At 46.4% G+C, this 15,757-nt stretch overlaps 1 protein-coding gene across 1 annotated transcript in view; it reads right to left on the bottom strand.

Annotated features, from left to right (window-relative positions):
• Positions 1–922: 922 nt before the first annotated feature.
• Positions 923–15,757, bottom strand: part of KIZ (kizuna centrosomal protein) — a 51,408-nt gene continuing 36,573 nt past the window's right edge. The window contains 3 exon segments of the mRNA XM_075706733.1: positions 923–1,076; positions 2,896–2,939; positions 11,093–11,192. Of these exon segments, the coding sequence (XP_075562848.1) occupies positions 973–1,076; positions 2,896–2,939; positions 11,093–11,192 (248 nt within the window). The 3' untranslated portion in view covers positions 923–972.

Below are 15,757 nucleotides of genomic sequence, written 5' to 3'. Positions count from 1 at the left end.
ATAAGAACAGGTTAATGGTTGAAATAAAGTAAAATAGTAATGATAATAGTAACAATATAATAATAAAATCATCATAATAATAATAACATCCAAAGCAAGCGATGCCCAATGCAATTGCTCCCCACCCGCCAACCGATGCCCAGCCAGTTCCCAGCAGCGATCGCTGCTCCCCGGCCAACCCCCCCAGTTTCCATACTGCCCATGACGCCGTATGGTATGGAATGGCCCTTGGGGCAGTTGGGATCAACTCTCCTGGCTGTGCCCCCTCCCAGCTCCTTGTGCCCCTGGCAGAGCATGGGAAGCTGGAAAGTCCTTGACTGGCATAAGCAGCGCTGAGCAACAACTAAACCATCAGCGTGTTATCAGCGTTATCCTCATCCTAAATCCAAACCACAGCACTGTGCCAGCTGCTAGGAAGAAAATGAACTCTGTCCCAGCTGAAACCAGGACAGCCACGCAGAAGGGTTACCTGCCACGTGGCTGCGTCCCGCGCCTTCCCTGCCAGCACTGGGCAGGGGATGCTTGCTGTGAGCAGGGGCCTGCGGGCAAGCAGCTCCCAGCCCCAGTAACAAAAAAACGGAGGGACCCAGCTCCATCCCTCCTGGCAGAGGTTGTTTTGTAGACAGCCCCCACCCTCTGGGGTGACAATGCTCAGGGACTCAGGGACGAGCGCTGAGCAAGCATCTCGGAGCACGCGGACATCTCAGGACATATCTTCATTTATTCCCCCAAAACAAACACATCACAAAAAGGCTCAGTCTCACGGGGCAGGATTGCTGTCAGATCAGGAAAACGCTTCGCAGTTAAGAGAAAGCACACGTACAAGGCGGCCGTGTATAGTACCGAGTAATATTTATTTTGTATTTAAATTTTCTTTGACTATAAAGCGACGAGCTGCACTTCAGACAGCGGCACTCTCAATATGTACAAGATGATATTGTTTATTTCTTCCCAAAAGTGAGCGGGGGAATCTTAATCATAGAAGTCATCAAATTCGTCTGCTTCTGTGCTGTGAGTTCGTGGGCACAAAGCTGCCTCAATCTCGGAGCTGCTGTCGTCAGATTCGCCCCAGAAAGCTGAGGGTGAGGAGAAAAAAAAAAAGAAAAATTAAAATCTTTTCCACGTTTGTCATTTATGCCACAGACATGATCATTTTGGGGCTCTCCGGAGGCAGACAGACACCGTGGCTTACGGAGGGAGTCAAGAGTTTAGAGGACGGCAAGACCTAGATGTGCGTTTCCGACACAGCGTGCTGTCAACGCGTCGTGGTGCCCGGTAACGGAGCTGCCGTGGCCGAACAGCGGGCTCATTCACAGGGCCCACTTCATTGTTCCTCAAGGTAGCTTGAGAGAACATTTCCACTCCAAGCGATTTACTTGACCAGCTGCTGCCTGAATGACAGCTTTGTCTATTATCTTCCACTTTCTCCCTCTACTTGACCCTGCGGTGAAGTCACGGTCGGAGCATGACGTCACAGAGTTGGCATAAAAACGGCAATGATGTCACAAATGAAAAATCACCGCTTTGTGATAGGATCAAATACAGGCAAGACTGACTTCAAAGAACTGCATGGCTTTAACAAACAGCTCTGGGAATTAGTGAACAATTTCACTGAAATAAACAGAATGACATTTAAATTCAGAGTGCCTAGGAGATTCCTCGATACGTAAATTCATCTGACCCACGAAAGGAAGTGAAAAGCACGGCACAAGGGAAGTGTAAGTCGAGCCCATGGTCGCTTACAGAGCTGCGCTGTCTGCTCAGACCACTCCAGAGGGCTGCAGTTTGTCCAAAATCAGCGCCACAGCCGCGATACCCCAAAGGAGGGGTAAGACTCAGAAACAGGGAGAGGAAGGCTGTTGTGCCTCACACAGAAATGTCAGCTCACGTTTGACCGAGGCACTGGTCACGTGTTCAGTGCTTTTGAAGGCACAAGCTATATAAATATCTTATCTACAAATACAGCAGCTGCATCTTTCATCCTATATCCCCGGCCCCCTGGACTGCAGGTCTGCCCTCTGCCCGGCTTGGCAGCGGCGCCAGCTGAGCGCGTGGGAGGAGAATGGATGCTCTGAAAGGCTCCAAAATCCGAAACTCGCCAGCGGAGAAGGAAACGGGCTGGGGATGCGAGAGAGGCCTTTCAAACGGCACCAAAGCAGCCACTGTTTATGGCATCCTTAAGTCGGCTCAGATGCCACACCTCTAAAACACGCTCTGTAGCCGTCGGGACCGCGTAGCTCCCAAAGCTGAGCCCCAGGCAGAGCTCCCTGCTCCCAGCGCTGACTTCACTCACGGCAGGCTCCGTTAGAGGCGACTTCAGACACCAGCGGTTGTTACGGTGGTTAAAAGAGAAAAATGAAATGCAGGCAAGAATGAAAACACGCAGGGCCCAAACACCAATTTCAAAGAAAGCCTGCTTGCTCACGGAAAAAAAATTGTTCCGGACGCACACACACGGGTGCGCAGGCACCTTTGTGCGCCTGCCTGCTGTAACTGTGCAAGCACACGTGCTGCTGCCCGCCCGCTTCTGCAACCCATGTTGCAAAGGGAAGAGCAAGAAAACATCAGTTTTATTCCTCCTCCAGCTTTTCTCCTACCTGCTATTCGCTGTTTGATTTAAACCCTGAAGCAAAGGTTGCTGCTCCTTCCAGATCATATGCAAAGAGCACAACTCCTCCCACACCCTGTGCGCTATGCAACACGTCCTCTGGTCCAAAATCTGTCATCGTCAACTATCTGCTGGCTGCTGTGTTGAGACAGGGAAATTCCACGCTTTCCCATCTCCTTATGCTGGTATTTTATACAGTTCCATAGTGTCGTCTGTAGAGGTTTTCTACAATATAAATTACACTTAGAAGGACATCGATTTTAAATAGCATAACGTTTATTTCTTACCTTTGGATTTTATAGCAGTTACCATTGCCTTCCTAGTTTCAGTTCTGTAAAAGAGAAAGATTTCAAGTAATCAGCACAATGTCACAAAATTAAAAGAACTCAACTTTTTTTTTTTTTTTTTAAAAAAACTGAGATGGTTTAAAAAAATTCCAGCAACTTCCATAACTACTTTTTTTTTTTTTCTCTCTTTTTTAAAATGACTATTTTATCGAGGGTTTCTTCACCTTTATGTATTCTAAAAGGTGGGGAAATTAACATGCAGCAGGGACATCGGTCCAGATGTTCAGGCAGCGTGAACTGGAGTCATTCCTTGGTAACGGCGCCGATTTACACCAGCAGTGAATTAAGGCCACAAAGGATCAGAGCTCCGTCTATCTTTTGCAGCCTTTCAGATAATGCAAAGAAAGTAAAGACGAAAATCCAAACAAAAATAAAAGCACCCCCCACTGATGCTCACTGAACTTCCTTATTCCCCTTCCTGCCCGCGTACTCCTCCGGCCCAGCTCCTGGGTTCCCATAGCATCATCCACGTCCCTATGTAAATGTGCAATCTCCCAGCTGCCTTTGATCTACCTTGATGTATATGCAGTTGCGACTCTGCTCCGTTAAATGACTGCTCTTGTGTCTAGAGCATCACAGGCCCTTTTGAATCTCTCAAACAAGCTGGAATCATTTTGATCTTTTGTGTGTAGCGTGTGTATTGTGTTGGTGCTGCGAAATAATCACATCGGGGCAATGATGTAGGAGAATTAACCGTTATATTAACAATCCCGCAATAAGCTCTAAAAATAAAGCTTCAGCTGATTTTAATAAGGAAGATCAAATAGGAGATATTTGTGACATTACTGTGCAAACTAGTAAAATATAAGTGCGTGTCAAGCTGCAATTTGAAGCTGTTGCCACAGTCAAAACAGGACTCAATCAGCTGTCAAAAATTTCAGACCGGTTGCTGCATTTCGTTTAAAGACATGGCAGCTAATACAGAATTCCTTAAGGCGGGGAGTTAAAAATATTCTAACTACCATCGTGGAGGCATTTGTGAAGGAGATAAAAAAGCAAAAAGCAGAGATGATTCGTTCCTTGTCTTATACCACTGTATTCAGTAAGAATTTGTGACTGCAGCTGGAAAGCTAAACTTAAAAGCAGGGGGAAGTTTCATTACGTTACAGCTACCTATGTTACAGAAACTTTTGCTTTTAAATAAGAGAAAGCTCATACTGTTTAAATCGCATTCCTTTTCTACAAGCTGTGAACGCCATTAGCACACAACCTCCCTCTTTGCAGATACACAAACATTTGCATAAATAGAATATTAAATGTAGCCAAAGTTTAACCAAGATACCAAACTGAGGCTTAAGTACTAGTAACAAGTAACAGTACTAGCAGAGTATTAACAGTAACATAACTAATTATTAACTTATTAAGTAAAAGAAATTTCAAAATGTTAGCCTTCAAATGTTTATCTGACATTTTGTTAGCGTGCCACCCAAGCGCCCTTCCGTTTTATTCACAGTCAGACCCTACACTGCGTTACACTTCAGCTTCTCGTTCAAATACATTTACTCGACAGTATTTTCAGCAAGTATTTAAAGTCAGAGCCTCTGTGTTGAGTCCTGCAATACGCCGAACGCCCTTAACTCTTGCTCACTTTGGTGCGATTTCACGACCCTCAGCGCTTCCCAGGAGGTGCTCCACGTATCCCAGGCTTAGCCCATCAAAATGTGCTCAAGAGGCTGCAACTCGGGCGGCTGCATCGTTCTTTCCCCTGGGTGCAGAGCGAGAAACCACTTGTTGCTGAGCTACAAATTGAGAGGTGACTTCTGTGGCAGACCGCACAAGAACCATTTTATCTTCAAGTAGTTCAGTAAAACAAGATCAGGCAGCTGGCAGCTACCGCTTCCGCTGCCTGCTGCTTCGTCTCCCACTGTCAAGAAGGCAGGCGCAGGGGGCGTCCTTACTCAGCCACGCGAGGAGGTCCCTAAAAGTGATTTTTTTGCTCCACTTCTCTCTGCAGTTCAAGCCCAGATCAAACAGGAGAGGGTTGGTCATTTGGGACCAGAGCCTCTGCTGTACCGAAGACCACCAGGCACAACGGGGAGTGCGGGACCACCAGTGGAGGGCTGCCCAGGTCTTGGGCGGCTTGGTCCTCCTGCACAACTCGAAACGCTGCGAGGCGCTCCAGGTCCGGCTGGAGACCAGCGGTCTCACGGAGAAGTTGTGGTGGACAGAGACCACCATGGCTGTCAGAAAATCTGGAAACCTTCCCTCTTCTGCCCCAGCTTCCCATGAAGAAAAAGGTCAACGCTGACAGGAGAGCAGAGGAAGATGGATGTTTGTATTCTACCCAAACCCATCCATCTGTTGGGGTTCATCCTTCCAGAGCTTAGCTACTGCGCGGAGAATGGGATTCACCGGCAGAACAGCACAGAGCCGTAGCGCTGCAGCCCGGGAGCCGGGCGTTGGTGCGACGCAGCAGTCCGTGAAGAGAGAGACAGGGAACAGGGCGTCAGCAAAGGCTTGGCGTGAAAGCCGTGGGCCACAGAGAAAGGCCTGGGGAGATAGGGGAAATGGAGCTAGGACATCAGAAAGGCCAGATCGGCAATCGCAGCTTTGCCAAACCAAGCCTGGAAAATGCTGCAAGATAGCTTTGTAACAGGGAATAAAATTCCTGAATCACGTCTGAAGTGTGAGTCCAGGCTGATAAGATGCAAGACGACTTCTACGTTGCAAAACATTCGTATTCAGAAATCGGCAAATTCAATCATGAAAGTTATCATCTGGTATACCGAGTGCACAATAACCACACAGACCTCCGTGGAGAAATTTTAGGAGTATAAATGAACTAAAGCCAGTTTCACTGCCTCGACTAATCCCCTGTTGTGACCCTTCGATATCCATTTACACATTTGCTTCTTCCCTAAAATAATTCCAAACTGAACCCAGGCTCTAACAAAGAAAAAACCCAAACCAGTTTAACTTCAAAGGGCCATTTAATCTCTCCTTTACTCTGATGAAACAGCCTTTTTGTATTGAAGATGCTGCAACAATAAGAAATGAAAAAGCTCTAAGAAAACATTTTTCCCTCCATAGAGAAAATTAATATTAAAAGGAAAATACCAGACCAACGAGAGCCAAGTTAAGAGAGGTGGCTCACTGAAAACCAGCAGAAAATGTTTGCTTTAGCTTGAGTATCTTTTTGCTAAAGCACCTGTTGAACCTCTGTGTTTTAGTGTCAAGTGAAAAAAAGACACCCAAACACCAAGGGAGGGGGAAAAAAAAAAAAGACACCCAATTACAAAAAAAAACCCCAACCCTTAAACCCCAAAGAAAACTACCTAAACATCAAGGAAAAAAACCCCCAAACTAAAACCAACAAACAACACCTAAGTGCCAAGAGAAAAAAACCACTACCCAAATGCCAAGTTTTATCAGAAAAACAAACAAGAACGTGGAGCGCAGCAGCCTCGGGAACACCGATACTCCTGCTAATCTTGTCAGAGGCTCAAAGCCCGCGCGCCTCCGTCCTGCACACCCGTCGCTGCGGCAGCACGCCACGGAAAACAAATCCGGCATTTCTTTTTCGCAGGGTGGTGCTTATTAACCCTCGGCGAGAGAAACGACGAAGCCTCTCCCCAGCAATACGTGGGGATGCGGAGTCGCGGATCCATCTTTGAAAATCGTTTTTCGAAAAGCATCTGAAAAGCGGGCGGCGGCGAGCGAGCCAGGCTGCTCCGTGGCGGCGGCCCCGGCTGGCTGTCCCCCGCGATCGCACACTTCCCTGCCAGGCCCCGCAGAAGCCCGACAGCTCTGCCATTTTCTGCTGATCACTCACTAGAAACTGGGCACCACGGAAGCATTCCCCACCCTGGGAAGTCAGTATAAACTAAAAAAATCCATTCACCACACCAGAATTGGAGTAATAATATTGAATTTAAGTGATTACACTGCAAATAGGATATGACCTTTATTTTAGGATACAAAGATCTGTATCGAGCTACATTTAAGACTGTTCTCTGTTTAGCTATAGCAGGCTGAAGAAAAAAAAAAATTCTTGCATAGAGAAACCACTAACACAAAGACTGCATCACAGCACTGTGACGAAACTGTGTAGGAAGAGCGTAGGGCATCGCTGCAAATATAAACTCCATTTCCTCCGTGCTACAAAGGCAATGCATTTAGACAGATGTTACTGCCTCTCCCCGCAAACCGTTCCTCACCAATATTCGTAGAGCATCGCCACTACAACGTTACGCTTTCTGCAACAGCTGGGTGTTAAGATTTAGGAACCAAAGCTCGCAGAAATAATCTGTAACATCGGAAAAAAAACGTGCTTGAATTTACAGTCAGCTTCTTACAGAAGCGATTTGACAACTGCAAGCACGGCAGAAGTAGAAAACAGTCAGAGAGGGGCTGGTTTCGGGGTGCGCCTCGGGGGTCTGGAAAGACGCTGTGCCGCTTTCCCTGGATTCCCACCTCCCGACCACTCCCAGCCCCGAGCCCGGAGTCTCTCCGCAGAGAGGAGAGCTCCCCCCGGCCGGTTAAGCGGCCTCAGGGCTGGTTTGGAGGGGAGCGCAGAGCCCGAGTGCCCCCCCATGGCCAGAGCCACGGCCACGGCCAGTAAACATCGCCCCCGAGAATAATTAAGAGGATGAGTTATGATCTGCCAAGTTTTATTTGCATGTCATTACATCTGTGTTTGGTAAGGGAGGCTTTCAACTGAAAAAAAAAAAAAGAAAAAAAAAAAAGACCAAACAAACAAAAAAAAAACCACCCAAAACCCCCAAAACCCATAACACCACCCCCCCAAAAAAAAAAACCAGCCTTCAGAGACCAGACCGGATTACTTGCGGAAGAGGGATTAATCCAAGTTTAAAACACTTTACACCGTGTTTATGTCCTGACAAATTAAAATTGTTCTTTGGTTCTCAGTCGATAATGCATCTTTAATCTCCCGATTATTTTTGAAACAAGACAGCGCCAACAAGTCAAAGAAAAATAAACGGCTTGCATCAAAAATTGGGAATTACCCAGAAAGCTAGTGACCTCCACTGGCTGCATCCATCGCTACAGGACCACGAAATGCCACACACATCGCCTCCTGCCCGCTCTCGCGGAGAGATTCAGTCCTGACTTCTGATACCTTTTCCCCCAAGTAATTGTATAACGTAACGCGCTCTTTTCCGCTGCAAAACCCTAACTCTTCAAAGGAAAGTTGCATCTCCGTGCACGTAAATATTCCCCCGGTAAAGTAAATGAAGCCAGGAAAAAGTAGTTTTATAGCTCAGCGTAGAGCAGGACAGTTTATTTGCGGGAGAAGAGGAAGCTCTGGCATGCACCTCCGAACAAAAGGGAACAAGTGGTCTTTACTCGGAGAGCAGCTTCCTATTAAGACTCACTCCTTCGTACATTATGCCTTTCATCCCCACTCAACCACAAAATGATTTTGCTGTAGGAAATACAATGGCAGAAAAAGATTTACATTGAAAGAATCTTTAATAATAAACTGTTGCAGATCTGCCTACTTCCCCGTGATTTATAATACAATAAACATCGGATTCTATTAAGTCTCATGCACTGAAGACATGCACTGAAAAACCGAATATGAAAGCCCTCAATTCTTCCCGTCTCCAGTACCATAATAGTGAAATGAGCATGTGTAAATGTGCTAAGAGTATCTCTTTGCATCTTTTATAGCTTGTGTGTATTAATCTGTAAAGCTTATTAAGAAAGTCATTGCTATGCAAAGCAGCACCCAATCTCTTTCTCTTGCTTTTCAACAGAGCGCAGTGTTTAGCCAATAGGACCGGTCCCCTGCCCCTCATTCGGCATTCATAACATGCAACATTTGCACAATGTATCTCTCAAAGGCTGCTGAATAGAAAGCCTTAATACTCATGTAAACAACTGCAAACCAATTACTTAATGAATCAGGCCCACACATAATGAGGTGCCAGACAAAGAGCTATAAATGCATTTTTGCGCCCGAGCCTCCGCTTTAAAGTAAAATCCCTCAGCTGTAGTTTGGGCTTAACTGGCACATCATAATTATTGTCTGGAGGACATCAGAGGAAGCCATTTTTTTTATTTAGGTCCAGCAGGGTCTTCTGCGAGGTCACTCATCAGCTCAGTGACAAAACGGAGCAAAGAAGAATTTATAAAAAGTACCACGGCAGCGCTGCACGGTTATGTTTATTCTCAAGTAGTGGGTTTCGAGACCACTTGTAAAAGCAATAAAGCCTGAGAAGTGACTGCAGTAAGCGGAGCGCTTAAATGTGAGCGGCGAAGAAATTGCACGGCGTCCTGGCCGCAGACAAGTGGCCGGCCGCCCTCTCCGTTCCTCCGTCTTCCTCGCTACTTTCGCCGCTCTCCGTCTTTGCGGAGCTGATGCCAAGCGTCCAAAAGCGAGGGGTGTTTGATAAACGGCGTGTTTAGAAGGCTGCGTTATTTTTGACTCGTTTAGAAAAACTAACTTTAAGCCGTGGCAAGAGATTTTTTTTTTAAAGCAAAATCATCACGTATCAGCGCATGAAGTACGCTTGCTTCGCAGCACTGAAAGGCATGAAATTATAGGGCAGAGTGAATTATTTTAAAATCTATCGCAAATAAGAATTTGAAAGAAGAGTGAAAAAAATGTACACCATATGAACAGCATCTGAAAAACGCAGAAGTCGACGAACACATTATTAAGCAAGCAGTGCAACATCCAAGGGGGAAAAAAAGCTCGGAGACTTTTTTTTTTAAAAATTAAAAAAAATGATTCATTTTAAATTATACATATTTTATTCAGGTGCTTAGCAGTGATCCTTGTAAGCAAGTTCTTCAGGGCCCAATCCTTCTCTTGCTGCTGTGCTGGGCTTCAGTGAATGACTACAATTTAGCATTTAAAAAAAATTTATCTGTAGGAGCACCCTTGCATTTCATACCATTATGTAGTACAATTTGGAACATCATTCTCAGACAATGTTTCAGAAAATTTAAAAAGGAAAAAAAAGAAATTAAGAAAAAAAAAGAACACAGTTTGAACATACAACACTTAAGAATTAATCCTAAACAAAAGTGTGAATGCCATTCATCAATACTGCATTACAGCTTGTATTTACCGTAGTTGAAGAATTACAGAAATACCGTGATTTTAGCACAAAATGCAGAACGACACTTGCGAAACTGGAGCTGACCTCATCAGTAACAGCATAAAAAAAAGCTACCGGAAGATAGCGATGCCGTATAAACAGGAGGAGTTACAAATTTATCAAAATGCTTTAAAGTCTCCTCCCGAGTGCCATCGACGGCAGTTTTCAGACCAGGGGCCGCGTAGCAGCAGCACCCACTTGCTGGGCTGTTCTAACACGAGCAGATAAGGATCTGAAGCCCAGCCAATATTTCATGAGATGGCTGTATTATAGCCTATTTTCTGCCGCTTCCTGACCACTAATTTGATTGCTGCCGTTTGATTACCGTTACATGCCAATGAAGAATACAAGGAACATCCAACAGAACTGCTCAGGGACCCAAAGGGAACTGCTGCGGTTTTAAAAAGAAAAAAAAACCAAAAAACCACAAACAAAAAACAAACAAAAAAAGAAACACACCACACCAAACCACAACCAAGGTTTTTTTCTTTTTTCCTTTTTTTTTTTTTTAAAAAAAAAAAAAAAGAACAAACCGCGCCCTTTAGGTACATGTAAAGCCATTAATTAAACATACTCAGTTTGAAAGCAAGAAAGGCATGTTATAAATACCCCAGTATCAAACATTAAAAAAAAACCCAAACCCCAAGCCCATGAAAAGCATTATCCAGTTACAGCTAGTTTACATCGCGGATACAGGGAGAAGAAACCCACCACTTTATTTCTTGAAGACTTTATGTTTTATGTCTGCCCCTCTCCTGACAACTCCTATTGTCTGGCCCCTGAGCAGCCCTACTGAGAGCAGCTGTACACGCTAATTTGTGGTTCACTGAGATGTCAATTGAGTCTTAAAATGAGAAAACAACAGCTGCAAAACAATACTTGGCTTTGGCACAAATATTTTCTAAGGTGTACCAAAGTTTAAGATGTTTTATTAGATAAACATAAATACGAACCTTAACCCTAGACCAAGTGGAAAAAATAAAATAATCAGCGCTTCAGTCATTTTCTGTGGGTGTTCCTCATTCTACAGAAGCATTTCAAATGTTAAAGGATTTAAACAACGTTACCTTGAGAAGGGAGGAGTTCTCTCATTCGATGAAGAACTAGTTTCTGAATGCACTTCTTGGCTTGCTTTTGCTTGGGAACCATTATCGCCACTGTCCCAACCTGTTAAGTAAAAACATGAAATATAAATTTTCAAATAATACCGGCTGGACCTTACCACAGCGTGCAGTCCCTAGCAGCACCACACTCATATTTGCAAATAGATGCACGTAATGGCCACACTCTTGGTTTGATGACAAAGTCTGGAGAGGAGCACGCAGTTATGGCATCTGCCTCAAGACACCTTGCTCACGGTTAGGTGGAAATTAGTTAAAGACACAAGAAAATAAGACTCCCTCGCTATCAATTAAGTTATCTAATGATTTCTTGTGAATAGTGAAATTTTTGCACGTTTTACCTCAATTTAGGGAAAAAAGGAGAATGCCAGCATTTGCTCTAAGAGCTGTATTGCATCATGGCAGCCTGAAGCAAAACTTAAAGGATTTCTGGGGTCTTTTTTTTTTTTTTTTAATCCCCAAGTTCTCATTTACTTTAGTTAATCGGGAAGCAAGGTTATTTTTTATTCTCCTTCCCCTTAAGTGTGTATTTTGGATAGTTACAGTTGTCTTAATATTATTTGATACATCAGTATTTTCAACCATTCTCTTGAAATAGAGCTGTGTTTGGGAGACGCAAATCTTGGGATTTTTATGACTTAAACCAGCCAAACACCCAACTGTTTCAAAATCTTTTATCCACGTTTTCGTTTCTTTCCTTTCTCCCCGCTCTGTGTATCTCATTTCCATTCTGCAGAGATTGATTTAAAATAAAAAAAAAAAAAAAAGAGGTAAATGAATTCATTCACTGGAATTGTACAATTGCTCATCTTTGTACTCATTTCCAAAGGACATGATATGCTCAAGTACAAATCCCACTTTAAAAGGCTCCTTTCAATATATAAATATATATATAGTGCTGAAGTTATAAACAAGCCCCAATTGTTACCAACTCCATTCCAACCCAGAACGATTTAGTATTTCTGTACATGTTGGACACTCCTCCTTTCTACCCGGCGTGTCACCAGCCCGCTCCAGCGGCTCACACCGCTCTGCTCTTGGAGGTCAGCGGCAGAAACCCTGCCCAGCCTCAGGCACTTCCGACAGCGCGCGAGGCGTCCGACCGAGCCGCACAGGAGCCGTGCTGGCAGCAGCACGCCGCTTTGCGGAACAAAGTCTGACCGCTTCCCAGAGAACGCGTGAAGGAAAAAAGAAAAATCAAGAACCGAGGGGGGGAAAAAAAGAAAGAAAAAGAAGGGGGGGACCCTCCTTTTCCTGTGATGTACATTGCAGAGGAGCAGGGACCTGTGGAGATCGTGGAGGACGTCCTGGATGCACGACCGACGGCAGCTCGGAGCTGCAGGCTGAGCGACGTGGCCATGCGCTGAGAAACCACGGACCACAAAGGAACGAATATTCACGCTTGTTTGTACATCACTTTGGGAAAGTTTGGAAAAAAGAAAAAAAAAAGTAATTTAATCTAATCAAGTCAGAACCCCCAGAAACTGCTGTTCACTCCAGCAGTAAAGCACTTAACATAGGTGTATGTCGTGGTTTAACCCCAGCCGGCGACTGCGAGCCACACAGCTGCTCGCGCACTCCCTTCCCTGGTGGGATGGGGAGAGAGTCAGAAGAGTAAAAAAGTGAGAAAACTCATGGGTTGAGATGAAGACAGTTTAATAACTGAAATAAAATAATAACAATAATAAAAGAATATCCAAAGCAGGTGATGCACGATGCAACTGCTCACCACCCGCTGACCGATGCCCAGCCAGTCCCCGAGCAGCGGCCCCCCTGCCAGCTCTCCCCCCGTTTCTATACTGAACACATCACCATATGGTATGGAATATCCCTTGGCCAGTTTGGGTCGGCTCTCCTGGCTGTGCCCCCTCCCAGCTTCTTGTGCACCTCCAGCCTTCTCAGTCGGCAGAGCACGAGAAGCTGAAAAGTCCTTGATTTAGTGTAAGCACTACTTGGCAACAACTAAACCATCAGCGTGTTATCAACATTATTCTGTACTAAATCCAAACCACAGCACTATGCCAGCTACTGGGAAGAAAATTAACTCTATCCCAGCCAAAGCCAGCACAGTGTATTTTTCAGGGCTCCTCATGCACAGATTCAAACTACAACACACAACGCGGCCGAGATTACGTGCTCGCTCCTTGCCTGGGGGCAGAGCAGGCCTTGCTTCGGGAGGGCAGCCCTCTGCCTCGGGAAAGCCTTGCGCAAAGCGAGCTGTGCCCAGCTAACACACCACCACAGGCCACAGACTCTGCAAACGTTCAAGACCCAGTTACGCGTGCCCTCAGACGTGGCTCCGGCGCGTCCATGGCTCGCTCCCGGTGCGAAGGAGAACTTGAAGCAAAGGGCCCCCGCATGAATCGTCAGCTCTGGCCACCCTGCCCATTTCAGCCCTGCACAGAGGGACACATCCACCTCGTTAGTCTGTTAGCGGACTGAACGCTTTTCCTCCTTCCCACCACAACAGGTAGAGAGTTTCCAGAGCGGATGGTAGCTTCGGAGGGCGTTAGCACCCGGGTTAAGCAGCCGGATCCGATGCGTGCCTCTCAGAGCCTTCCCTTTGTTTCAGGCTAAGCCTGGGAACCCACACCTAGCTTGCGGTCGATGGGGTCCCCTGCAGCAGGAACACGTCTGCAGGCTCTGGAAGTGCTTCTGCCTGTGCAAGAGTAACTCTCTTGCTGTTGGATGCTCTTCCCGTCCCTCAGGGCAGCGACATGGAGCCCGCCTTTGATCCAGGCGTACCCACCACTCCTTTCCAGCTGGCACTTCAAAGTCCAGGTCTTTGCCAGCTCTTCCAAAACTCAAGCCGGGCCACTGTTGTCGCGCAGCTCTCCTTATGCCTTCTGCACACGTACCAGCCTCAAAAGACCATTCCCCCATGCTTTCTGTGCCTGCACTGGCTCCCCTTCCTTCACTACATCAAACAGTGACACAAACTACTTGTTCTTCACCTTTACGACCCTTCAGAGCCCAGCTTTGCCCTACCTGTCAATTATAATACAATGCTGGGCTATCAGTCCCCACTTCTGCCTTAGTTACACCAGACTGCCTTGCCAATTAGTCCAGTCGTTCCCCTCGAGCATCTTTGTGCTGACTTAGATCCTACGTACCCTACGGGAATGGGAGATCGGTTCTAGGAACTCCTAGAAGCTCCAGCTCACCTCCCTGGCAAGCCTGCCATGACGATTCACCTGGGTTACGGCACCCAGAAGCGACTGACAACGCATGAGCAGCAATGCTGCTTTGAGTGCTGAGCAATCACCCGGCTCTTACCTCCTCTTACCCCACTCATCCGCTTAATCCCCGTGCCTTCAACAACGTGTCCGCATTGTAAGTTGGCGGAAAGGAAGAGTCTCGGTTACAGACACGCAGCGCCGACAACAAAACCAGCCCAACCTGGGTGTGCGGCAATACTTGCTTCACCATCGCGAGAAAGCACAAGTGATCGGTGCAACGTACAGGGCAGAGAAGATAGAAGAAATACGCTGCTAGGGGAGAAAACCCTTAAGCACTTCGCTCCTGACAGAACTGCATCGTGCCATAAAACCCTCATGCAGATCAGTATATTTCCTTCATAAAACCGATCGTGGTGTTTAAGGTTAAATGCAATTTAGCTCAAAAAGATACTTTTATTCTGGGGTGTGTGCGCATTTCTGTTGTTTGTTTTGCCAGAAGCATCTACCTTGCTGGGTTACAACAGCCAAGCGCACCTTCCCTGTTGTAGGCTGGGGACAGCGAGGGGCATGCCGTGCTGAGACACAAATACCCATTTTTCCCTGAGCCCACAGCAGAACACGATAGCCCTGGCAAGAAAGATGCACTGAGTGGAGAAGAGGCAAAAAACCCAAACCAACCCATGGGTTTAGAGCACAACAGCAGCGTGCAGACTGAAACCCTTGGATAAAAGAATCGCCAGCGCCACAGAAGTCATTCAGCGGGGAGCAGCGGCACTGGGAAGCAGAAGCGGAGGCGAGAGGAGGGCTGTGGGCTGCGACAGTGCTGCTGGAGAGCAGCAGCTCCCGGCGGCCACCTCGCTAAAAAGCTCCTCTCCCTTCCCATCCAGCTTCGGTGAATTCTCGCTACACTGGGTGAAAGACAGACGCCATCTGCTCGATGGTCTCTTCCTAAACCGGTTTTTGGAAGAAGCGGCCTCACCACATCACCAGCTCTCATGTTCCGGAGACACCCCAGAAGCCGTGCAGGCACGCAGGGGTGAAGCTGTCCGGATGGGGTACTTTGAGCATCTACTCAGTCGGAACGGCCAGCCCGTGCTGCACAGACACAACTGAACAAGCTTGATAAAACTCAGTCTTTAAACTCAAACCGGGAGGTTAGTAATGGAAAGTTCTTAATCCAGTCGTTTGAGCAACACTGCGGCAGAATGGGAGCTGGCGTGTCCCAGGCGACGCAGCTCTCCTCACACCTTTCTCCCTATGCATTGTTCCTTCCACTCAGGACTAGCAAAGGATCTGCGATACCACTATTAATTAAAAACACTCCACACTTTTCAACTTTGAATTAATTGTGCAGTCGGCAATGGGTCAAAGCAGCTTTCATGTCAGCTTTTACAATTTTGTTCTGAACAAAATGGGTTCATTAGCCAACAAT

The sequence above is a fragment of the Pelecanus crispus genome, chromosome 3, assembly GCF_030463565.1.
Source record: "Pelecanus crispus isolate bPelCri1 chromosome 3, bPelCri1.pri, whole genome shotgun sequence".
Lineage (NCBI taxonomy): Eukaryota > Metazoa > Chordata > Aves > Pelecaniformes > Pelecanidae > Pelecanus > Pelecanus crispus.
This window is presented reverse-complemented; position numbering and strand designations above follow the sequence as displayed.